Here is a 22,412-nt window from a genome sequence, read left to right as displayed (position 1 = left end):
TTTGGGGGGTGATGAAAACGTTCTAAAATTAGATTGTGGTGGTGTTTGTACAACTCTGGTTATACTACGGTATAAACTACTAAACCGTACACTCGAAGTCGGTGAATTTTATAGTAGGTAAAATAGATCTCAAAAAGCTTAGAAAAACCCCACAGAATCTGACTGGTAGTTATGACCAGGGTAAAGACAATAACACACGCACGCATTACGGCATATGACTGTCCATCGCGTCTCAGACACAAGCAGAATGCTAGCAATCAGAGATGTTGGAGCTAGAAGGGGCCTGAGGAAGCATCCAGACCAACGCCCTCATCTTACATAGGGAAAGACTAAAGGGGGGAAACGACTGTGTACGGTGGAGCTGAGGCTAGAACTGATGTCACAGATGAATCCCAGGCCAGATCTTCCAGCCTCTCCTCTGAACCTGAAAATGTGTTAGAACGACCCCCAGGGTCATGTGACTGGCTGCTGGAGGCCTCAGCCTCTACCAGTCCCCCTCATCCCTTCTCCAGAAGCTGGATTGTTTTAAGGCAACTCTCCCTTGTATCTGCAATACATACTCACTACACTTTGAAAACGGAAAGGGCCAGTTACACACGTATGAATCTGCTGCTAGTCTGTTTCTCACTCACCTCTCTCCCTGCCCTTTAGCTCTCTGGAAGAGTGCATCCAGAAAGCGGTGTTCTTTGCTGAGCCAACCCCTGTGCTGTGTGATTTTCCCTAGGCTGTGTGTGTATTACAGGGAATTTCCCTGGGTGGAGGAGAGGACTCAGGCTGCCTTCTTCCCAGGCCCCAGACTAGCGAGAAGAAAAGGTAAAGCAGTTCCCTGCGCTACTCATTTTGAGTCACTCAGGTTTTATAAGAATTAAATACCTTTTCAGATGTGGTGGCTCCATGACATTATGCTATTTGTAGGGAGTAAAAAAAAGCAGAAGTGGAGGAGGCAGGGGCTCTTTGATACAAAGATAAAACTTTCTTCTGAGAATCCTCAAAGCTAAGAAGATATGAAAGTGTAAGACTAAAACACTACATCTGAGATAAGCATAAAACCCTTCCTTCCGCGAAAGTAAGGAAGGAAGGTCATTTCTGATGGCAGCTTATCAACGAGGGAGGGGCCTCGGCTACATCTGTGACCACGATCATGGGACAGAGGCAAAATGATACTTCTTAGGAGATAGAACATTCCTAAGTCTGCAAAACTGTGATTAATTTCCATGAGAGGAAATTGTACAAAGGCAGAGAAATGGGCTTTGTCAGATTCAGGCAGAAGAACGGGAAGGAAAGCGAGAGGAAGAGAGAGAAATCAGAGGTGGTCACAGGTCACCTCCACCAACCCCGATGGAATTCTGTGTGGTAAACACAGGCACCCCTATACACAGGGACCTACCCAGGTCACAGAGTGTGTGGCAGGGCTGCAGTCTGAACCGGTTCTGGGGACTCCACAGCCTGCTGGGCAGGCAACGCCCTGGGGACCATCCGTTCACCTCCCACCTCTAACCATTCCTTTCCTGTGCTTTATCTCCTTGTGTTGTTGACCCTCCAAACACAGCCCAGGAAACATGCATCTGCCACCCCCTGCTAAACCCCTTCCCCAATAAGTAAGAAAGGTGTACAGATCAATACTAAAAACAAAACTATGAATATACCAATAGACTGGAAGAGTTTAGGATCATTGGGAAACAGGAATTATCACCCTCATTTTACAGAGGAAGTTAAATAATTAGCCCCAAACCTCACTGCCACTAAATTCTAGGCACTTTACAAAAAGAGTCTTACTTTTTCATGACAAGTCTTACCTTCATTACACAGATTTAGAAACTGAAGCTCAGAGGTTAAGTGACTTGCTCAAGGTCACACAGCTAATAAATGGGCACAGCCAGTATTCAAACCCAGTCTATAGGACTCAAAAAAGCATCTGCTCCCTCTTATGTTACCATGTGACATTCCTAAAACAAATTCTTCAGTAGAACTAAAAAGAGGGAACGGAAGATGCCATCTTAAAAATGGTGGCTCCAGCTAACTGAAGGGAGACTGGGAAACCAGGTGGTTAAGGGCAGGGGCCCGGGAGCCCACCTGCCAGGACTCCAATCCCAAGCCACAATACTCAGTGTACAACTCTGGGCAAGCTGCTTAACCATGCTGTGCCTCAGTTTCCTCATCTGTAAAACAGGATAACAACTGTACCAATTATTGTGGCGATTATAAACAAGGCCATACTTAGAAAGTATTAGAACAGTGTCTGACACAAAGCAGTGAGCAAGAAAAAGAAAGGGGGGGAGGAGAACTGAAACAAAGCAAACATGGATAAGGTCCTTAGCACAATCCACCCTGCTGTGAAAATGCTTTCATCTGGGCTTTTGGGCCACAGCCCTGGCCAGGGGAGCCCAGGGCTCTACCAGATGGTACATTGCAGCCTCCCTGTGACAGAGTGCTCTTGACAGAGTGATTCCAAGCATGAAAATCGGAGACCTTTCAGACGCTCCTGTGATGCTTGGGGCTCTAAAAGGCTGCTCTCTTCCTCCACTGTGTTTCTTCTTTTGCAATCTCAAAAGCAATCACGTCTGACCATGCTAGTGGAGGGCTTTAGAGACTTCAAGTAGCTGAAGTTCGCGGTCAGTGAATACAGGGAAGGGAAGACAGCTTCCATCAAGGTTCAGAGGTTCCGTTACGGAAAACTGGGTTGAAGCCCAATTACCACCTGATGCTCTGACAAGCCTGTGGCTCAGGATGAGCTGGGACATGGGCAGTACAGCTGAAGAGGAGCCACAGGGAAGCAAGCGCCAAATCTGCATAAAGCAGGCCCGGTGGAGGTGGAGGTGGACGTCCTATGAAAGAACAGGGGAAATGCCAGCCTTGCACTGGAATGCAGCTCCTGCATTCAAACTGCAGCCCAAGGGAGACACCTCAGTTTGGGAAACGGGCTGCCGTCGGCTGCCGTGGCTGCAAGGGGCAATGACTTCCCCTAACCCTCTCCTCCTCCCCCTCTCCCCTGACCCGGTTCTTGCACAAGCACTACACGGACGGCAGATGGTCACCTGGCACTGTCTCCCAAGGGTCTCCATCAGTCATCAAATCCTGTATGTTACAGTACTATTTCAAAACTACCTACACGTCCCCTGCCTCTATCCCCATGGCTAGCACACAGTGCACACCCCAGTGAGGTGGCGGTCAGAGCAGCCCCCTGGATGGTCTGTCACTCTCCTCACCTCCCCCCACCTGGTGGCCCACAGCTGACTCATCTGCTCCAAATGCCAGTTCCCGGTCATCCCACAGCTCGGAAACCCCAGCGCCCCTCTGAAAAAAACAAATCGTTAGTGTCACAATCGATCAGTCTCCCCCGCCTCGCATGCCCCAATCACACACCCAATCCCATTTCCCATTACCCCAGTCAGTTTCCTTACAGCTTCTAGAACACACCCAGCCCCTGGCACCTCCCACAGCCATCCCCACGCAGTGCTCCCCTTGCAATCAAGGCTCTCTGCCCGACTTCAGCCCATTTCAAGCCCCACCAAGAAAGCTTCTCCCGACCACATCTCCTCAACTCACCTCCTCCTCCTCTCAATTCCTTCAGTACTTAATCTGCACATCGTTTTATAGAAGAGCAACATTATTGAGTACTTAGTATCTGCCAGGCACCATTCCAAATGCTCTACGTTCATTGGATCCTTTTAACAGCTTGCCAGAATTATTCTCACTTTACAAATGGACAAACTGAGGCACAGACGGGCTAACCGGCCGCAGGATCCGCAGCAGGAAGCCTTGGAGCCAGGCTTTGAGCTGGTGCCAGCGCCCACTCTCTAAACCACTATATAGTAATTGTGAGTCTGTAATTACTCCTACTGCACCGTGATTACGTTACTCAGTAGCAGGGCCCATGCCTGTGTCCCCCACCGCCCACCCCAAAGCTGCACACTGGCCAATACGCTCCAACTGTTGACAAGGACACAAGGTCCAGCCCCCAACCCGGAACCGGTTCCAGTGCCTAGCGGCAGCTCGAACACAAACTCTTCTCCTCAAGGGGGGCTGGGGCACCAGGGAAACAAGCCGTGAGTGAGCCGGAGCTCCCTGTAAACCAACACCGGGCTGACGCGCATGCTCCAGGGTAAAATCTTCCCCAAGTGCTGGGACCGAGCACACTTTGCACCTCAAAGTCCACAACCTTGGGGGCTGGAATCCTATAGTGAGAAATACTTGTTTTAAGGAATTCAAATAAGCTGCACGACACAAATTAGAAGGGGTCACAGAACAATTCAAAAGGTTCCATTTTTGAAATTACTTTTTCCATTTTGGAAATTTGGAACAAAGTGATGCTGTCTCCTCAGAGGAAGGGTCTTCGTTTTCATCAACCCCCTCCCCCATCCCCATTCAGTAAGTCTCAGGACAGAAATCATTTATCTCTAATATCATCAGCTCCAAGAGGCAAGGCTCTAAGAGGCTGGGAACACTATACACTCAGGAGTCTAGAAGCTTCTGAAGGATTGTCTTTCTCCCTTAAGTACATCCAATCAAAGGCATGGATGGTCAAGGGAGTCCACGGCCCTCAGAGGTTGCCCAACTACCACAGGTAAGTTTCCCATGCTGCCACTACCCAGAGAAGGGGGGTGCCCGGACAGTCCAAGGCTCCAGACTGACCTGCCCCTCTCACAGGTGGGCACCCCTACCTGGGTCCTCTGCAGGACAGCACACCAGCGGCTAGAATGGCAACGCTTCTTTACTACAAGGTGTGATCCTTAGAAAATATAAACCCTACCAGAAAGAACTACACAAATACAACCTGAGTCACAGTTTTTCTTCACGTTAACCTAGGGCACATTAACACATATAACAAGATCTGATCCTTTCTCGTTTCCTCTGGTTTTACTTACTAATTCTAATCCACTCCTGATGACAATCCCTCAAGAGTCTCTCCAAAGCAGGGTTTCTCAACTTGAGCACTACTGACATTTTGATCAGACAGTTCTTGGTTGTGGGAGGCTGCTGTGTACTGCATGTTTCTAGCGTCCCTGGTCTGTACCCACGAGATACCAGCAGCACCACCCCCGGGCCTCCAAGCTGTGACAACAAATTGCCAATGTCAGGGGCAGGGAGGACCACCCCTGGTTGACACTCACTGCTCTAAAGAAACTAAAGAAAGCTCAACTCTGAATCCCAGAGTACCCACACACTCAGTTTCAAGCTGAAATTACTTTCCCCCGTTTCCCAAGCCACATACATTGTTCCTCAGAATTCTTTTTTTTTTTTAACAATGATTTTTTTTTTGGATGTTTTTATTTTTCTCCCAAAATTCTATCGATAAAAATCACCCTGAATAAGCTTATCTAATTCTTGGCAAGAAGGCTCTTCCTCCATCTCTTGTCATTTAGGCCTCCTTCATGGTCTCGCAACTATCTTTCTAGAAAGTTCTAAGTTTCCTACTGAGTCACCCCTGGGCCCACCAGCTTACCCTTCCATCACACACGGAGGGAAGGCCCTTCCGCCAAGGCCCAAGTTCACGCTCATTATCTGGTCACAGCCAGGGACCAACCAGACTTCCTTTCCCAGCACCCTTGATGTCATTTGTCATACAGGATTTCAGGAAAGACATTCTATGAGCAGAAACTAGGGGGAGAAAAATGTACTAAAGATGGTTTATGGAAGGCCTAAAACAAATAGGTTTTATTTAAAAAAAAAATCATTTACAGAGGCTAGGAAAGAAATCAAGAGTCTGCTGCGAAGGCAGTCAAGGTTTCTGAGAAAAAGAAAGGGGCAATGTGAAACTGTAACTAATACAGACCAGTAAGGTTCTAAGAATTAAACTCTCCTTGTAAATAAACACAAGGAGGAAATATGAGAACATTTGAAAGTCCAATAGAAATAACAAAGAGGCAAAAGATCTACATAATTTATAGGTAGGAAAAATAAAAATGATAATAGACACAATTAAGACGCTTCTAAGATCAGATCATATTCACACACGTACTGACAAACAGATTTTTATGCCTTTGTCTCTAATCATGTTGCCTCCTCCTTCACCTCTTTGATCATTCACACAGATTTTCTTGAACTGGCAGGAGCCACCCATTTGGAAATCCTGAATTCGCTGTACCACTGGTTGCTAGACCACATTCAGAAATAGCAGGGCTGGAAAAAAACACGAAATTTAACAAATTACCCCCAAAGAATGTCTCCTTTAGAAAAGAATGAAAAGCTGAGAAAAATCGGAAACTGCACTTGTAGAACGTTCTGGAGTGGAGAATGTGTGAGTCTCATACGCCTCTTATACACGACTGCACGAGGACTGCTCGAACGCTGGGTCTCCGGGAACTATAAATGCGTCACGATAACAAGAAACCTGAAGAGCGCTGAAAGGAAAGCTAGAGGACAGTGTGTCTAAAAACCAAACCCTGACCAACTTCTATCAGATTTCAGAGACCTGGCTGAATGGTTCATAGTAACACCCATAAATACAGGAGAAAAGAAAAATACACACACCCAAAAACCCTCTATTCAATGCCAAGTACAAAAAGATCCTGGGAGGCCACGGGGCCAAGCCAACATTCCCAGTGTATTCAATGTCCACAGAGCTGGCTTTTCTTAGACCACCTCTCGATGTCTGAGGCCCCGACCTCTGCAAAAGGACTTGGACCATAAAACAAAATAGGCAGCCACCCTTCAAGCAGCTCACAGGCTCTCAGCATGGAGCCGTGAGCAGCAGTGTGGATCCCGACACTGGGCACACACAGGCACCCAAATAAGGTTCAAAGGGCAGACCCATCTGAAGTCAGGGGCCCCTGACTTCAGGGGCCCCGGGAAGACTCTGTCACCCCTATAATCTGCTCACTCCATGATATCCATAATGTAGGTTGACAGACTTGGGTCTAAACACACTTAGAAGCATTCTGAGCTTGGCCACGGGGCTTAAATGCTAAGCCTCTGTCTCCTCATCTGTACCTGGCCCAGAATAAGCATTCAGTACGTGCTACTAACATTATCCCAGCAACTTCAATTGCTCCCTTTCTTCCACTGCCTTCAGATACAGTCAGATACAGAGAACCCAACAGAGGAAAAGGCTTCGCTGGGTCCCACTCCCCCAAAGCCACTCTGCTTCAGTCCTTCCTGTCCTTGCCAAACTCTTGGAGGTCAGTGCCCCACAGCCAGAGCCTCACAGCAGACCCTCTACCCACCCATTCCCCACACAGCCCCTCAAGGTAACCGCCAGCTTCCCCACCTTAAGGGAACCATTCTCTCAAAGGTCACCAACGCACACAATCCCCAAATCCAATCAGGGTTCCTCTTCCATATCCGAAGCACTCCACACTGCTGATCAAACCTTCCCTGCACCTCTCCCTTCCCTTGATCATGGCCTTCCTAGACTTCTCCAGTTCTTGCCGGTTCCTCCTGTGGTGGCTTCTCTGGCCCCTTGGTCCCGGGTGTGGAAAGGCTTGGAGCGCAGAACTCTGTACCCGCCTTCTCTGCACGTGCTTGCTCTCAGGGGATGCAGTCACCCTCACAGCCGTACCTCACCATCTTCCATGAGGATGAACCCCAGAGCTACCAGGGCCTAAGTAGAGTCTCGTGTGTGTGTGTGTGTGTGTGTGTGTGAAGGAAATCTTCATCTTGCAGTGACAGATCTGATCTCTGCAAATTTGCTGAAACGCAAAGCCAGGTGTATTGAATCAAAGTGGGAGGCGACGTTTGTGGCCAAAGCTGTGTGTGAAAACAACAGCGTGAATTCGTAGGTTTACAAAATGTCTGCATTTCTCATGATACCTCCAGCCCTGACAAGTACAGCGTGGTGGTTAGGAATGTAGGTTATGGAGCCACACTGAATCCTGCCTCATCCACGCACGAGCTTTCTGATCTTGGACATGTTACTGGGTCTCTCTGTGCCTCAGTTTCCTCATCTGTAAAATGGTGATAACAGTACCTATTCATATGGCTTTGTGGGGATTCAATGTAAAGCATTACCACAGTGCTTAGAATAAAGTAAGTGCGCTAGAAATTTTAGCTGCTATTGGCCCTGTACTTACTCTTATATTCAGAGCCACAGTTAAAAAAGAATGTCAGTTAAGACATCCCAACACAGTAAAAGGGGAAACAATGCACACAGGAAGCAGAGCAAGGAACCATCCCTAGAATGACCTGCGTGTAATAACCTGGAGGAGGGTATCAATCCACTCAGAACATCTAGGTATGTCCTGCTGAGTCTCCCCACAAATCTCCAATGCCCTTAACATTTGTTTACCAAAAAAAAAAAAAACGTCCCTGATTCCTTAATCAGCCAACAGTAGCTAACAACATCAAGTCTGTAAGCGTGACAAGGTAGAGGGACCCACTTCCAAAAAGAACCTCCCGATTTTGTGCCTCTGGCTGTCGTGAACTCCAGTTGTTCTGCTAAACAAGTCATTACTGACAGCGTCTTCTGATCAGAAAGCTGTGAGTTATACTTAGGCTTTTTGAGGACAGAAGTCATCATGTGGGTACCTACATTAGGAAAACACTTTAAATAATAAAGGTTCGTTAACATTCTTAAAAGACTGAAAATCAACATCCAAGGGCCTCCTTCCTCCTGTGTCTTCAGAGTTCTTACAGAATTTCAGGACTAGAAGGAGCCTTGGGTATTTCTGAAGCCAAGACTTTCATCGGCAGCTACATTTGGAAGCTCCTGGGTCGTCCTTGTGCCCTCAGCCTGGGTGACAGACTAAACCAACCAGAAGAGGAGGGGATTCCTTCTGTGCCACGCGAGGTGGCCAGGCCTGTTACACGGGGAACAGCTCAGCCAGTGGACACTAATCACAGGAGAGCATGCCAGTTTCATGTTGTTTTTAATATGCAAATAGAAAATTAAAATGAAACGTTACAAAAGGCTGGTATCCTAATGATCCTTAGAGTAAAGAGCAAATATTGTATTATTCTGATTCCTAAGCATATCTTACTACTCGAAAGATCAGCGGTTGTCCCAATAAACCTTAGTTTCCAAGCCCATCTGTGTTTTGCTGTTTAAAAAACCATATTCAGAAGAGAGGTGGAATGTATTCTTTAGAGAATGGTATATTCTGATAGTGTTTACATACTCTCCTTTGGACATGTTGTGTAAGTTTTTTGTACCAATCGGAGATCCAGGTAGCCTAGAGGGCATGATTCATTCTATTTTTAACCTTTGGACAAACTAAGAAATGAAGCTATAAAAATAGATGTTTCTCTGCTCTCTCCTCCCCAACGTTCCCAAGCTTGTTGTTTTTACCCATAATCCTTATCTGCCTGCATGACAGACATTGTTTTGTGCTATTAAAGCACTGCAATTGCACAGTGTAAGACCATATTCAACTAGCATCTTCCCAACGGAAAGAATCAATCCCTTTAATGATGCCTTTTGAAGTATAATTGTACTGCTCCTTAGAGAAGAGGCGAGACAGAAGGCCCTGGGACAGCAGCTGTGGGCAGGGAAGCAGACAGCGGACAAGTCCTCAGAAGGCAGTGAGCACGGGACAAAAACGCTACGTGCCATGAAGCCAGACAGACCCGGATTTGGAGCCCACCTCTGACGTCTACTAAGCTAAATGGCTCTGAGCGCTTTACAGGCTTCTTAAACCGGTCTATTCCCACCTCCTGGAGTTGCTGAGGGTGAACTCCGTAAGGGTGTATCCCCAGCACAAGGAGGCTTAATGAATGTCATTTTCATCCCCAAACCCTGGTGTATGTTTTAAAGGTGCCCTAGTGAGGGAAAAGGAAAACACTTGAGCCTCTTGGCTCATGGCAAAACAGGCAAGCAGACCCATTCATCAAAAAATCAGAACATTTAGAGAAGAGTAAGAGGAGGAGAAAGAGGAGGAAAAAGAAGACCCCTACCCTAACAACTTAGAGCGGGCAGAGGAAGGAAACACTGTCTACGAGGCAATGGGGAGACCTCACCTGCCTCCAAGGGGCTGGCACTCTCCAAGTGGACAGAAACAAGCAAATGGGAAATCACAATACAGCGTAACCAACAGACACCAGGAGTTAGAGAACAGGCCCTGGGGGCACACAACAAAGGCCCTCACGCCACCAGGAACTGACACATAACAACAACAAGAGCCAAACGAACACTTACTGAGATCACTATGTACTAGGAATATGTGGGTTACGTCCTATAATTCTCAGAAGGACACTGCAAGTCAACGACTATTATTACAGCCCTTTTAAAGACGAAACCAAGAGGTTAAGAAACTTCCCCAAGGCCATACCCAGAGCAAGCGGCAGAGGTGGCAACTGAACCCACACAGCCCAACTCCAGAGTCTAAGCGCTTCACCACCACACCTACTGCCTTTTCTATGGTGAGGCCTGAGTTGTCAGAAACTGGGGCATGGAAAGATTTGTCGGCAAAGCGGCGTGTGTACAGCTCCAGATGCAAGCCAGCACAGGGCCAGGTGCAAGGGAATTGCAAATGGGTACTTAATATTTGTTAAATGAAGTGATGCAAAGCTAACAGTGAGCGGCGAGGAAAGAGAAAAGAGCCAGGCTATAAAAGCCTCAGACACATTAAGGATTTTGGACTCCAGGGCAAGCCACCATCCTGAAAGGGTGTTCCAAGCCAATACTTAATTTTCTCTTAGAAACAAGTCTCCTGGGGGACTCTTCCCGAGGGACTAACTTCCAACTTTTTGCATAAAGAACTAGAAACACTACAGCTTACCAACTATAACTGATACTCCTTCAGGATCAAGTTTCTTAAGGTGCATATAAAGTTCAAAATGGAACAGTAACATGTCAAACCACATTTAATATGCTGTACCTACCTACCTAGTGTTCTGTTAAAAAAAAAAAAAACAATTCACGCTGGCAGTCAACTCTTTCCCTTCAATAAATCAGAAGGCAACGGAATACTTTTAATGAAACCATAAAATTCAGGAAACAGATTTGGCAGCCATGTTTAAAGCAACCTTGAGACAACGTGCTAATAAATGTGATGGCTTTTTGTGAAACTGATCCAGAGATAGCTCTCGCTGCCTTCCTATCGCACCACACTTTGCTCCGTGGAAAGCAGAGGTGCATTAGGGACGCACTTGTTGGCAGCCATCTGATCAGCCCAAGAGGGTCACCTTGTACGACAGTTACAAAACTCCCATTTAATAAGCACACACCATGTGCCCACCGTCCTATGTTTAAGATCCTTATAAGGACCCAACAAGGTAGGTAGGCAGGTCCTATTATTATTCCCATTTTGGAAGTAAGAAAACTGAGGCACAGAGAGTTTAACTAACTGACTGCTCAGCGGAGAGCTGGCGAGTGAGCCCAGGCCAACCGGCTCCGTGGCCCACACAGTGGACGCACCATCCCAACCACGTTCGCAAACAAGTCAACACCCCTTGACTGTCAATCAGAAGGTGTTCCACACCCACACACTCTCAAGGCTTTGATGTCAGTGACGGCTCAACTCAGTCCCTGGAAGGAACAAACAGGGACTGGGTCTAGGGACAGGGCCGGAGGGTAGAACGACAAACAGGAAAAACCATTTCTGGAGTAAGCCTCATGCAGAACAACTAGGAGTGGGAACGGCTCTTTAGGAAGGGCCTGTGCAGGTCACCAGGTGGGGGAGGACAGTGGGAACAGGCGACAGCCTCTTCCGCTCTCCAGGGACTGTGCAGTCGGGAGTTCTGCAAGTTCCTTATCAGCTCCCACCCACAGCTCCACCCTCAGAAACTGCTGTGACCCTGACCAGAGCAGAAACACCTAGAATTCCCTAAGCAGGCAGCCACCGGGTGGAGAGGTGGGGCCTCCAGGCCTTATGCAGAGAAGTGACCAGTGAGCCCGCAGGGAGCGCTGGGTTCTGTGGGGACAGGATCCCCTTCCCCTCTGTCCAGCTGGAAGAAAGCAGAGAATCTCCCCTCAGAAAGATCTTTTCCTACAACACACCCCCAGACTTTCTGGTTAGTTTAACAAACAGAGCCAGACAGGGCAGAATGCCATTTCATTTACACTTTAATGTGAATTCTCTTACAAAAACTGATTTTCTAACATCAATTTGAATCTAGCTACACAGTGGTTAGAGGAATTTTGATAGGCAATTTGGAACATTTGTGGGCAGAGAAGCTTGGCTGGGTGTGAAAAGAAGAGGTCGCATAAATGAAAAGGTGCCAAAAGAAAACATCTAAATGTACCTCGAGTGCAACCTGCCTCTCCACAAACCACACAGAAGAAGCCGCCTCCAAGCGGCCACGGCCCTGCTCCATCGGCAGCTCTGTCTGCCACGCCCGGGCATGGCTGCTGGGCTAGATTCTTACCCCTCTCCCCCTTCCCCTGGCTCTTCCTCTGCCAATGCACACAGGACATGGGGGGGGGGGGGGGCTGTAGGGAGACGTGCAGAAGGTGAACCAAACAAAGGAATATGCAGAAGTGTGCTATGTTGCCCCTCCAAAAGAGATGGCCTGTGTCACTAATTGTGAAAGGGAGCTCCCCGGCCTACTGATTAGCCGTTCCACCTGTAGGAGGGCTGCAGGGTACACCTGTAGTGAGGGACCACCACACGCAGGCAGCAGTGAAGCTGCTGCCTCAGGTCTAGAACAAGGAGCAGTATCTGTTCAGACCAGGCGCTCAGTAAACGTTGAGTGGAAGACCAAGACAGAGTACTCTAAATGACCTGATGAAATTTTCCAAAACTCTGTAGTCCAATAATGTAGTGTTTTTACCTTTATTTCTACGCAATGCAATTCCCAGATGAACCACAAAGAATTAAGCCCTACAAAGATGGAATTCAGAACATTCTGAAACTTTTTGATTTTTAAGTTCCATGGGGGCACAGCATATTTCAGAGGCAAAAGGAAGACTTTTACAAGAGACCAAATGAGGAAAATTTTCTTGAAAATGAGACATCTGGCAAACCTGCCAATTCAGTTTTCATTTGTTGATAAAAATTTCTTGGACTTGCATTCGTTTCTGAATCATTCCTCTTAAAATAGAGGTTTTATATTTATAGAGATCACTTTGTCTAATTTTTCTTCCATAGCACGCTCCATTGAGAACAAAGAGGAAGCAGCAGTTCCCAAGCCAAAGTAATTTCATTTTCATATTAATTAACATTTTAACTTCAATTCAGCCATATTTGTTAAAAAATGTACTATAGTTGAGACTTTGCTCTCATCCTTTCATAAATCACCGTGTCCAGATTTTCCTCAATGTATTAAATGGGAGGATGCAGGCGTGACACTCCTTTACCCCCAAATTCTTCAGAGGCCTTAACTGGCTACAAGAAAAACAGCTCTGGGCTGGAACCAAATACTTTCTCTGAGAAGAAGGGAGCAGACAGAATCGATCTGCCTTAAACTAGCAGTGGACCCAGAACAAAAGAGTGCGGCTCAGAGATCAAGGCTCACATACACGCCAGGTCACCTCAAAACCAAACACAGCCAGACTTTCCTCTCGCTTCATTATTAGGTTTTCATCAGTCAGTTTGAGTAGAAGAAGGAAACCCTCTGGAAGGAAAGCTTGGGAATACAAAAACCCAAACTGTACCTTGTTCAACAAAAAACCCACCTGCCTAAGCCTGAAGCTCCCAGATGCTTCCCCCCAGCTGCCTGCAACACTAGCGGTGGGACTCCATCACTCACTGGGGATCTGCTAAGCTCTAGACACTGGGTACATGTGAGCAAAACACACAGATGTGACCTGGGCCCTCGTGGAATTTCTACTCTGGTGGGGGAGACCCACTTCAAATGACTCCAGAAATAAATGTGCGTAAAGAGCTAGCTAATACTTCCCACTACAAAGAGAAGGACCCTTCTACATATGTGATACCCCAAAATTCCCTTGAGTAAAACATCACCCCATTTTACAGCTGAAAAACTGAGCTCCATTAAGCAATACATCACCCAAGATCATACAAGTGACCACCTTAGTGCAGCAAGGCCAAGCCCACGCTCTCCAACCACATCAGTCACCTCCGCTCCCTCCCTCTGCTGCTTCCAGAAGAGAAGCCCTCAGTGAGATCAGCAGGAAGAAGCCACTCTAACCCGCTTCCTGCTGCACCACTCAGAGCCTTCGGAGGGCCTGTGTTCAATAAACACGGCTTTGGGGTCCACGATGCCATGTTATAGTGCTCTCCTCACTTCCCTTGGGGTGAAATTCCCTCTCAGATTTTTCAGAAACTAAAGTGTCAGAAACACAGGGAGCCCAAAGGCCCTTTTCTAAGACTAAACCTAAAATGGCTACTGGGCCCTGGAGGACTTCTGGCTGCACAAGTGGGCGAGCACATTATCTGAGCGGGTCTTCCCACCCTGGCCAGCTCAGTACTGGCTAACAAAACTGGCTAACGGACTTTTCACAACCGTTTCCTCCCCAGTCTTAGAAAAACCTTACTACCTGCCAAACCAATTAAAAACTACATTGGACAGCATCTTCCTGAAAACACTGTATAAATCACATGGTGACGACTAAATCATTCTAGGCCCATTAGGGTGATTTACTAAGTGATGAATATATTTGTTGAGCAAACTATGAGTCCTTCATTAATTATGCTTAAATTCTGATGTTTTTAATTATCAAGTTTTCATAAAGTAGACAGTCGAAGAATCATTTGCATGAAGTTTTAAATGTTTGCACAAACTTCTCTGGGAAGATACCATCCTTCCTGATGGATTCGTTTTAGACGCCAAGACTATTTTACTTCGTCTTTCCTACCTAGTGAATAGTTGGGGGTCCAGAGACGAGGCTTCAGCTCAGCCACCACTGTCATGTGCAATCTTATGTCAGGTCACCACCTCTGTGACTACTTACTTGTATTGTGGCCACATGAACAGTCTTTCTCCATTTTACAGGGGTGGCGAGACCAAAGGAGTTTACAGAGGTAAATGCAAAAGGTATTGCTTAAAGTTACTAGATCACCTTTCTGTACCTGGCTCCCAGGACAGGGCCCACTACAGAGCAGAAACTTGGTAAATGTTTGAAGAAAGAATGAAGTTCACCTCTACAGAAGCTGACGGCATTCGTCAAATACAGGAAGAAAACCTAACTTTCAGGGAACCAAATGGCGGGTCAGGTTAACCACAATAAAAATAGGCAATACACACTTGGCCGGCAGAACCACAGTAAAAGGTTCTGCATTTCACCACCAAAAAGTGACCCACCATCACTGCATGCCACACAGATACAAAGGGCTGGTCAAACACGTCACTCAAAACCAAGGCTGTTTCTCAATCCACCCAAAATGTACTGTTTTCTCTTCAGTGGTCCTCTAACCAAGATAGCAAACCGTTCTTACTAGTGACACTAGCTCTCTTTCTTACCTAAAATAACTTTGCAGTAGAGTAAGGAAATTCTATAAATAAATGTCTATCAAATCCTCACTAGCTGCTGGGTGAGAGATTTTTCAGTTATTTCGATCCCCACTCTTTAATAAAATGTGCTGCCAACTCCTCCTCAGAAGTGTGTGCTCACCCAACAGAGTGTGCTCCCAGCCCCCCAGTCCTGGTGGGGCTCCCCACCTTAGGGTCTAGAGCTCCACCTCCCTGAGGACCCCAGACCTCAGAACAGCTGGGGTCAGGGCAAAGTCACAGGAGCTGCTCTGTGACTGAAGGTGGGGAGAGAATGAGGCAGAGGTCCAGCCGCTCCCTCCAAGGGGCACCACAGAAGAGAACCTAAGCTAGCCGTCTGCGTTCTCCCAGGGGAACCAGAGTGTGGCAGGCATGAGGGTCTGACCCCCAGAGGAATCAGCGCAAGATGCTGACACTGATGCTAATTACAGATGCTGGAGAACCAACAAATTAATAAACATGAAACTGGGAAAATTTGATTTGGCCATGTAAAGATTAATACTAATTAGAGTCACTCATGTAAACTGCTTACCTAATTACCATGCAGCACAATAATGACTGTGCATATCATTAAAGGTGGCACCAAACTGAGGTCACACAGGCTCCGCCTCATAAACTGCTGGTCCCCTACCAGGCTTGTTTACTTACAACTTAAAGCTGAAATGAACGTCGCTGCGTGAACAAGAACGCGTGTTACAGAAGCACTGACACTCCCAGGGCACAAGCTGAAAACTGGAAGAGAGGTTCGTGGGGCTCAGAGCGCTACATAGATTCCAGGGGCAAGAAGCCTATCTTGTAGTTCTACTTTTTATCATCTTTGTAGCCAAAGCGCGTTTCTCTTCTATTTATCTGAATAAGGATTCTCTGCCCCACATACCACCATCCTTCATTGTAAACTGTCAAGGTTTTATAGTGACAGGAAATTTGGAGTTGGGATAGGCAGATAACTGAATGTTGGCTGACTGCAGAGAAAAGCTTCCTCTCCGCATGAAGGGTGTGGTTTGGGTTTCTTAACGACCACTCAGGGTTAGGACGCCAGACACTGCCAATCACAAAGCCCTGGGAGCTTGTTTTGCCTTTTCTAGAAGTTTCCAATCCTATGTAAATGATCCTTAAGCTTCCTGAGGACACACTGTCGTAGGGGAGGGCCAGGACTGAGTGAGGAAGTCCTGGGGGCCTCGATAACAGCACTGCTAGGCTGCGCACAAGGAAACGGCTTATTTCAGCAGCACCACAGGCAAAGCAAGGGCAGGGGGAGCTTTAAACTTTACAAAACCCTTAGAATCAAATCCATACACCATGTTGCAAGAAGTGCTGGTTTGGCTTTCTGCGCACGTCTCAGAAAATAAATACAGTGACCGGCAAACCTGAAGGGAGTGGAAGGTCTGCTTCTTTCCACATCACTAGTTCCCGCTTTTCAAGAGTGTGTGGGTCTTCTCTGTGGGAATGCCCATTTGGAGATTTAGTTTTCATCACAATAAACAAAGAAAGATTAAATCAAACCAACGACTGATTTAATGACCTGATTTTAAAAAAACTCATCAGACAAATCTAGGCCTTCATTTACAAACTCCTATGCACCCGAAAATAAGTAATGCGGCTGTTCTAAAGCAAACACTGCCCTTCTGCTACCGAGGGCGACGGCACCTCCTTTCAGGTAAGACTTACAAAAACCGACTCTTTCATTTTACATTGTAAAGTCCTATTTAAGACCTTTTTAGTCAGAGGAGAGAGCGACCTGTCAATTGCAATCAAAACCCACCAAGTCCTATTCGTCCCACGTCCTGGTCTTTCCAGGTGGGCCTTCTCCACACACGCTGACGGCCCTCATCATTCCGCACTCCTACTCAGTCTCAACCCATGACCCACTTCCCAAAACTCGGAAGTGATTTTCCCAAACTGCAAATCCGTCAGCACGTTGGGGGTAAAACCCAGCTCCTTAGCGGAGGGTGGGGGGGAGGATGGGGGAGGGCATGCCCGTCTCGCCCCCGCCTGCCACCCCAGCTCGCTCTCCACACGTCACAGCACCCGCCTCCCTCCCCTTCTCCATGCATCAGGCAATTCCCTGCAGTTTTCTGAACGTGCCATGCTCGCCATACATCCAGTTTTTGCACACTCTACACCCTCTCTCCAGCTTTGAAGAGCCCTGACTTCCCCTTTCTTTGCCGGCCCAACGCCTACTAGCTCTAATACTCACTTCACTTTTTCTAGAAGGGACATTTCCCTTCACACCTGGAGCTGCCCGCCCCCCCCACCGCCGCCCTGGATACCTCTGTGACCCTCCAGGACCCCTGCATACCTACATCACAGCACAGTATAATATAATTATAATATAATACATGGTCTTATTTTACTGTAAGACCAGGTCTAATATAATATAATATAACATAATACCCAGTCTTATTTTACTATAAGACCAAGTATAATATAATACAATACAGTACAATACCATGTCTTATATTAATTTTTGCTCCAAAAGATGCATTAGAGCTGATGGTCCAGCTAGGTCTTATTTTCGGGGAAACAGGGTACCTAAACCTAACTGCAGTTTCAGCCTCTCCCAGGACTGGAATTTTAAGCCAATCAGTCTGGAATTTCCTGGTCAAGCACTAGGAGGGTAATCTGCCTGATAAAACCCCCAATCTTCCCCTAAGGAAAGATGACCTTGCCTGAAATAATCCACTCTTTTAACTTTCTTGTCCCACCCTCTTTCTGCCTATAAAAACCTTCCAATGCTGTACACCTGAAACTAATGTAATATTAAATGTTAAAAAAAAACACATGAAAACCTTCCATTTTATACAACTCCTTGGAGTGCCTTTCTAGTTGCTGGATGGGATGCTGCCCGATTCATAAATCACTTAATAAGGCCACTAAGTCTTCAGACTTACTTGGTTGAATTTTGTTGTTTAACAATACATGGGTAAAAATACATTGCTCTATGCACTCAAAATCCATGCGCTCACGGTACTTCAATAACTTGACAGCAGTGACTCTTAGCCCTTGAGCCACAGTGCAATTATAAAGGGTCGGCAAATGCATTCATACAGCAGGCACTGGTGTATTTACTGGCTGAGTAAATGTCTGTCACATGTCCCAAAGGTACAGAGAAACTACCATACTTGATAAAACACAACTTATTTCAGTGTTACTAACTTCATAGTCATTCTGTCATATTTTCTCAACCAGCAAATAATCAAAAAGCACAATCAGAATCCTGTTGGGACTGAAACAATTTTTGGAAGTGATATCTATCCATCCGTCCATCCGTCCGTCCGTCCGTCCGTCCGTCGGTCCGTCCCCCCAGCCAGCTCCTGCTGCCCTCCCTCCCTCCCCCCACTCTCCTATTCAAGTCTACTCCATCAAGCCAGCATCCAAGCTCACAGCCTCCCCTCCCCTCACTCCAATGCAGCTTCCGCTCCTGTGTGGCTTTACTCACGGCTCCACAACAGGTCTTTCCCACAGAAGCTTCTCCCCTTCTCCCCTAGCTGTTCCCTTTTCTCCTCCACACCAATCTCCTACCTGCTATCTGAATCTTTGACTTCCTTCAAGGACAGGGCTCAAGCCCAGAGCTGGATGTGGCAAGAGAGGGAACTCCAGCCCGCCCCCCGCCCATTACCATCTTTCCTCTTCTGAAATCCTGCAGCACGATCTCCATCTGTGGCTACATGGCTGAGTATCTAAAAAGGTGGCTGGACTCCCTCTGTACAAATACGAACATCAGTTGACATTATTTTCCAGCCACTGTTCTAAGTATTTTACTCATTGTACTCATTTAATCTTCACTCAGTGTTACTATTCGGGAGGTACTATTATCACACATCAGGGAACTAAGGCAAAGAAATTAAGAAGGTTGTCTATTATTTCTCAATTGGTTGGTGGCAAAGGCAAGATTTGAACCCAGACAGCTTGACCCCATAGCCACTATCTGAGAGGGTCTGCCTTCGTTTCCATTTTCTTTGAAACACTTTTAGGCTTACAGTAGAGTTGTAAAGATAGTACAGAGTTCCTATATGCCTTTCCCCCAGCTTCCCCTGATGTTAACATCTTAGATAACCATGGTACATTTATCAAAACTTAAGAAATTAACAGATACAATTCTATTAACTAACCCACAGGCTTTATTCCGATTTCCCCAAGTTTTACACTCAGGGCCTTTTACTGTTCCAAGCTGGCACATTACATTCAGTAGTCATCATTCCTCAGCCTCCATCTGGAAGTTTCTCAGTCTTTCCTTGTCTTTCATGATCCTGGCACTTTTAAAGAGTACGAGTCAGGGATCTGGGAGAAGAATGCCCTTCAATTTGAGTTTGTCTGTTTTCTCATGATTACACTGAGGTGATGGATTTGGGGAAGAACACAAGAGGTGAAGTGCCCGTCTCAACACATCCTCGCAACAGGCAAGTCCTATCAAGGTAACTTGCACGGTGATGCTGACCCTGACCACCTGGGGAAGCGGGGATCTGCCAGGTTACTCCCCTGTGAAGTGGCTGTGTTTCCCTTTCCGTACGCGGTTATTTGCAAGCCAGTCTCTAAGTTCACCCCACGCTCAGAGGAGGAGAATTCTACTCCATCTCCTGGAGAGAAGAGTTTCTTTCGAAGATGTGGGCATGGGCTGAAACCACCAGAGTAACTAAGAAATATTTTAGGGAAGATGCTTGGAGGCCACGCAAATATTCTGTTTCTCCTTAAACTGTCACCCACTAATCTGAGGCTTCATTGATGGCTTTTGCCTTTAGCTCTGATCACTGTTAATGGTGATTTTTCTAGTCCTCACATTCCTTCTACATTTATTAATGGAATTCTTCGGAAAGGAAGAGCAATCTCTTCTGCCCCGTTTATTTATCTAGTCAATCATTCATATAATTAACTCAGGGATATTTATTTTATTCTTTGGTTTATAATCCAATGTTATTTATTTTGCTGTTCAAGTTGTTCCCGCTTTGGCCATTCAGAGCTCTTTCGGGCTGGTTGCTGTGTTCCTTTGACAGGCCCTGTTCTTTTTATTTTCCCTGCTCCAGTCCCGGAATTTCTCTGAGGAGTTGAGAGGGCCATTTTATCATTGCTCTAATCAAGTCAACTGCTTAGGGGAATTGACCGATTTTGTATTCCTTTGTCTCCTACAGCAGTACACTTAACATTGAGTCATTAGGCACTAGTCAGTATTTGTTTATGAAAACTCCAAGCGCAGAAAGAGCAAAGGCCTGCTTACACACTCGCACAGATGAGAGGGCGGACTTCCTTCTCTCCTGACTACCCTTCTGGTTCACAGTAAGACTGATAAGCAGGAGTTCTTCTCCCCGAGTCTGACTCTGCAGCTGCTTTCAGACGTGCTGATGTACTGTCCTTAGGACTCCTATCAGGAAATGCTACAAACACTGCCCTTTTTCATGGATGGGGAAACTGAGGTTGTCGTGCGGGGCGGCCTGCGGGGTCTCTGGTCCCGCTCCCCACACAAGAACGCAGGATATGGCTAGGCCAAAAAGGAACACCCACGGAGCCATAGGTAGGGGAGTCAGACCACTGTATTCTCTCCGGCGGCCGGGCGAGACACACGCAGTAGTAGCCACACAGTCCGCAGTCTGCCATTAACTACCCGAGCCAGCACCTCCCCACGTGAGGCCGAGAGCCTGGAAACTGCTCTCTGGGACTCTGTCTCCACAGAGGTGCTTCCATGATCACACAGCTAGAGGGTGGCTGAGGTGGCAGCAGACAGAATGCCCTGAAAGGACGGCTCTCCCAGGCCCTTCCCCAGAGGCAGTGTTTACTCTGAAGGAGGAACGTTTCTGGAGACAGTGTTTCCTGCAGACTGGTTTTCTGTCTGACCCATGTCCTCTTCCCTCCAGAGTTCAAGCATGGAGAGACTAGAGGATAAAACTAAGAGACCTCTGTAAGTACTTTCCAGACCCCAGGGACCCGGACAGACGTAGGCCAAGCTAAATACTCTATGACAAGAAAAACTTAAGGCTTTTCACTTCAAAGATTTCATCCAGGTGTCTACACATCAAATAAAAGGCTAAAATCAAAATCAATGAAGGTGGGAGAGACAAGATTTAGATTTTGTTCCACTCAAACCCAGATGACCACACGAACCCAAAGACCAATCTTAGCTTCTTAGTACAAACACTAAGGGAGCAATGAGAATCAAAGAGGTTAAAACAAATGTGAAAACAGTCAACACAACAATAAAAAGTGGTAGGTTAAGCCTACGTACGTCAGAATTTCACAAGTCCCAGTACCCAGGAATAAGGAAACCTGATGCCAGCCTGACTCATCATATGAGGACTCAGTGACCTCATTATTTCATCACCAAGAGAAAAATCATCAGAAAATACCTTCAGCAATAGGAAGCATGTGAATAAATATGGCAATAATAGTGGTTATTAGGTTATTACGTAATATTCACATTTTTTCAAAGATGCAGACTTGAGGTCCAAACTCACAGTGGATTACAATCCACCAGAAAATGCTTCTCTACATGGTGATTTGGCTTCTAAAGAAGTGGCTTATGGGCAAACTGGCTTAGTAGAATGACAACCAAACAGCACAATAAGCCAACTTGAAAGCACCATTATTAAGATTAAAAAACAGAAGTTATACACAATTTTATAGATTATAATGGAATTTCCCCCCAAATAAATCTTGGGTTTAGCTTCTACTAGATCATTTCATTAGTACTAGCAGCATTACACGAAACTTACAACTACATATGCATTCGTCTCAGCAAACAGATATTTTTAACGGGTTGTGAAAACTCACTCAAAAGAATTAGATCTTCATAAATATCTGCCAATTGAATGAGAAGGTATACCTGGGCTGCCATTGTCATCAATTCTCTCTGTAAATGAATGATATAGTTGACAAAAGAGTAAATATTAAAGAGAGAGGTAAACAGAGTGATGGTAACTAAGGAGTCTAATAGATCATAACGGGTAAGAAAAGACACTGAAGGAAACACAACTGTCATTTTGGTCGACAAAACATAACAGTAAAACTACTAGAATCGTGATTTCTTATATACTCATTCATTAAAAAGAAAAACCGTTGAACTTTTAAAGGCAATCACTAAATCCTGGGTCATTTACTTAAAAACCTTTTTGAAAGTCTGCCCTGGGTCTGCTAACAACACGAAAGGGCTGCTGATGAGT

The 22,412-nt window shown here is 46.3% G+C and overlaps 1 protein-coding gene across 7 annotated transcripts in view; it reads right to left on the bottom strand.

Annotated features, from left to right (window-relative positions):
- The window catches only part of ANKS1A (ankyrin repeat and sterile alpha motif domain containing 1A), a 169,913-nt gene that overhangs the window by 134,812 nt on the left and 12,689 nt on the right, over positions 1-22,412 (bottom strand). Inside the window, exon 1 of one of the 7 annotated variants that reach the window (XM_033102808.1) lies at positions 3,217-3,279. The exons of the other annotated variants lie outside the window; for them this stretch is intronic. Within the exon in view, the coding sequence (XP_032958699.1) occupies positions 3,217-3,266 (50 nt within the window). The 5' untranslated portion in view covers positions 3,267-3,279. Of the gene's footprint in view, positions 1-3,216; positions 3,280-22,412 lie in introns of those variants that run through there. 7 annotated transcript variants of the gene reach the window in all.

Source organism: Rhinolophus ferrumequinum, chromosome 3 (assembly GCF_004115265.2).
Source record: "Rhinolophus ferrumequinum isolate MPI-CBG mRhiFer1 chromosome 3, mRhiFer1_v1.p, whole genome shotgun sequence".
NCBI lineage: Eukaryota > Metazoa > Chordata > Mammalia > Chiroptera > Rhinolophidae > Rhinolophus > Rhinolophus ferrumequinum.
This window is presented reverse-complemented; position numbering and strand designations above follow the sequence as displayed.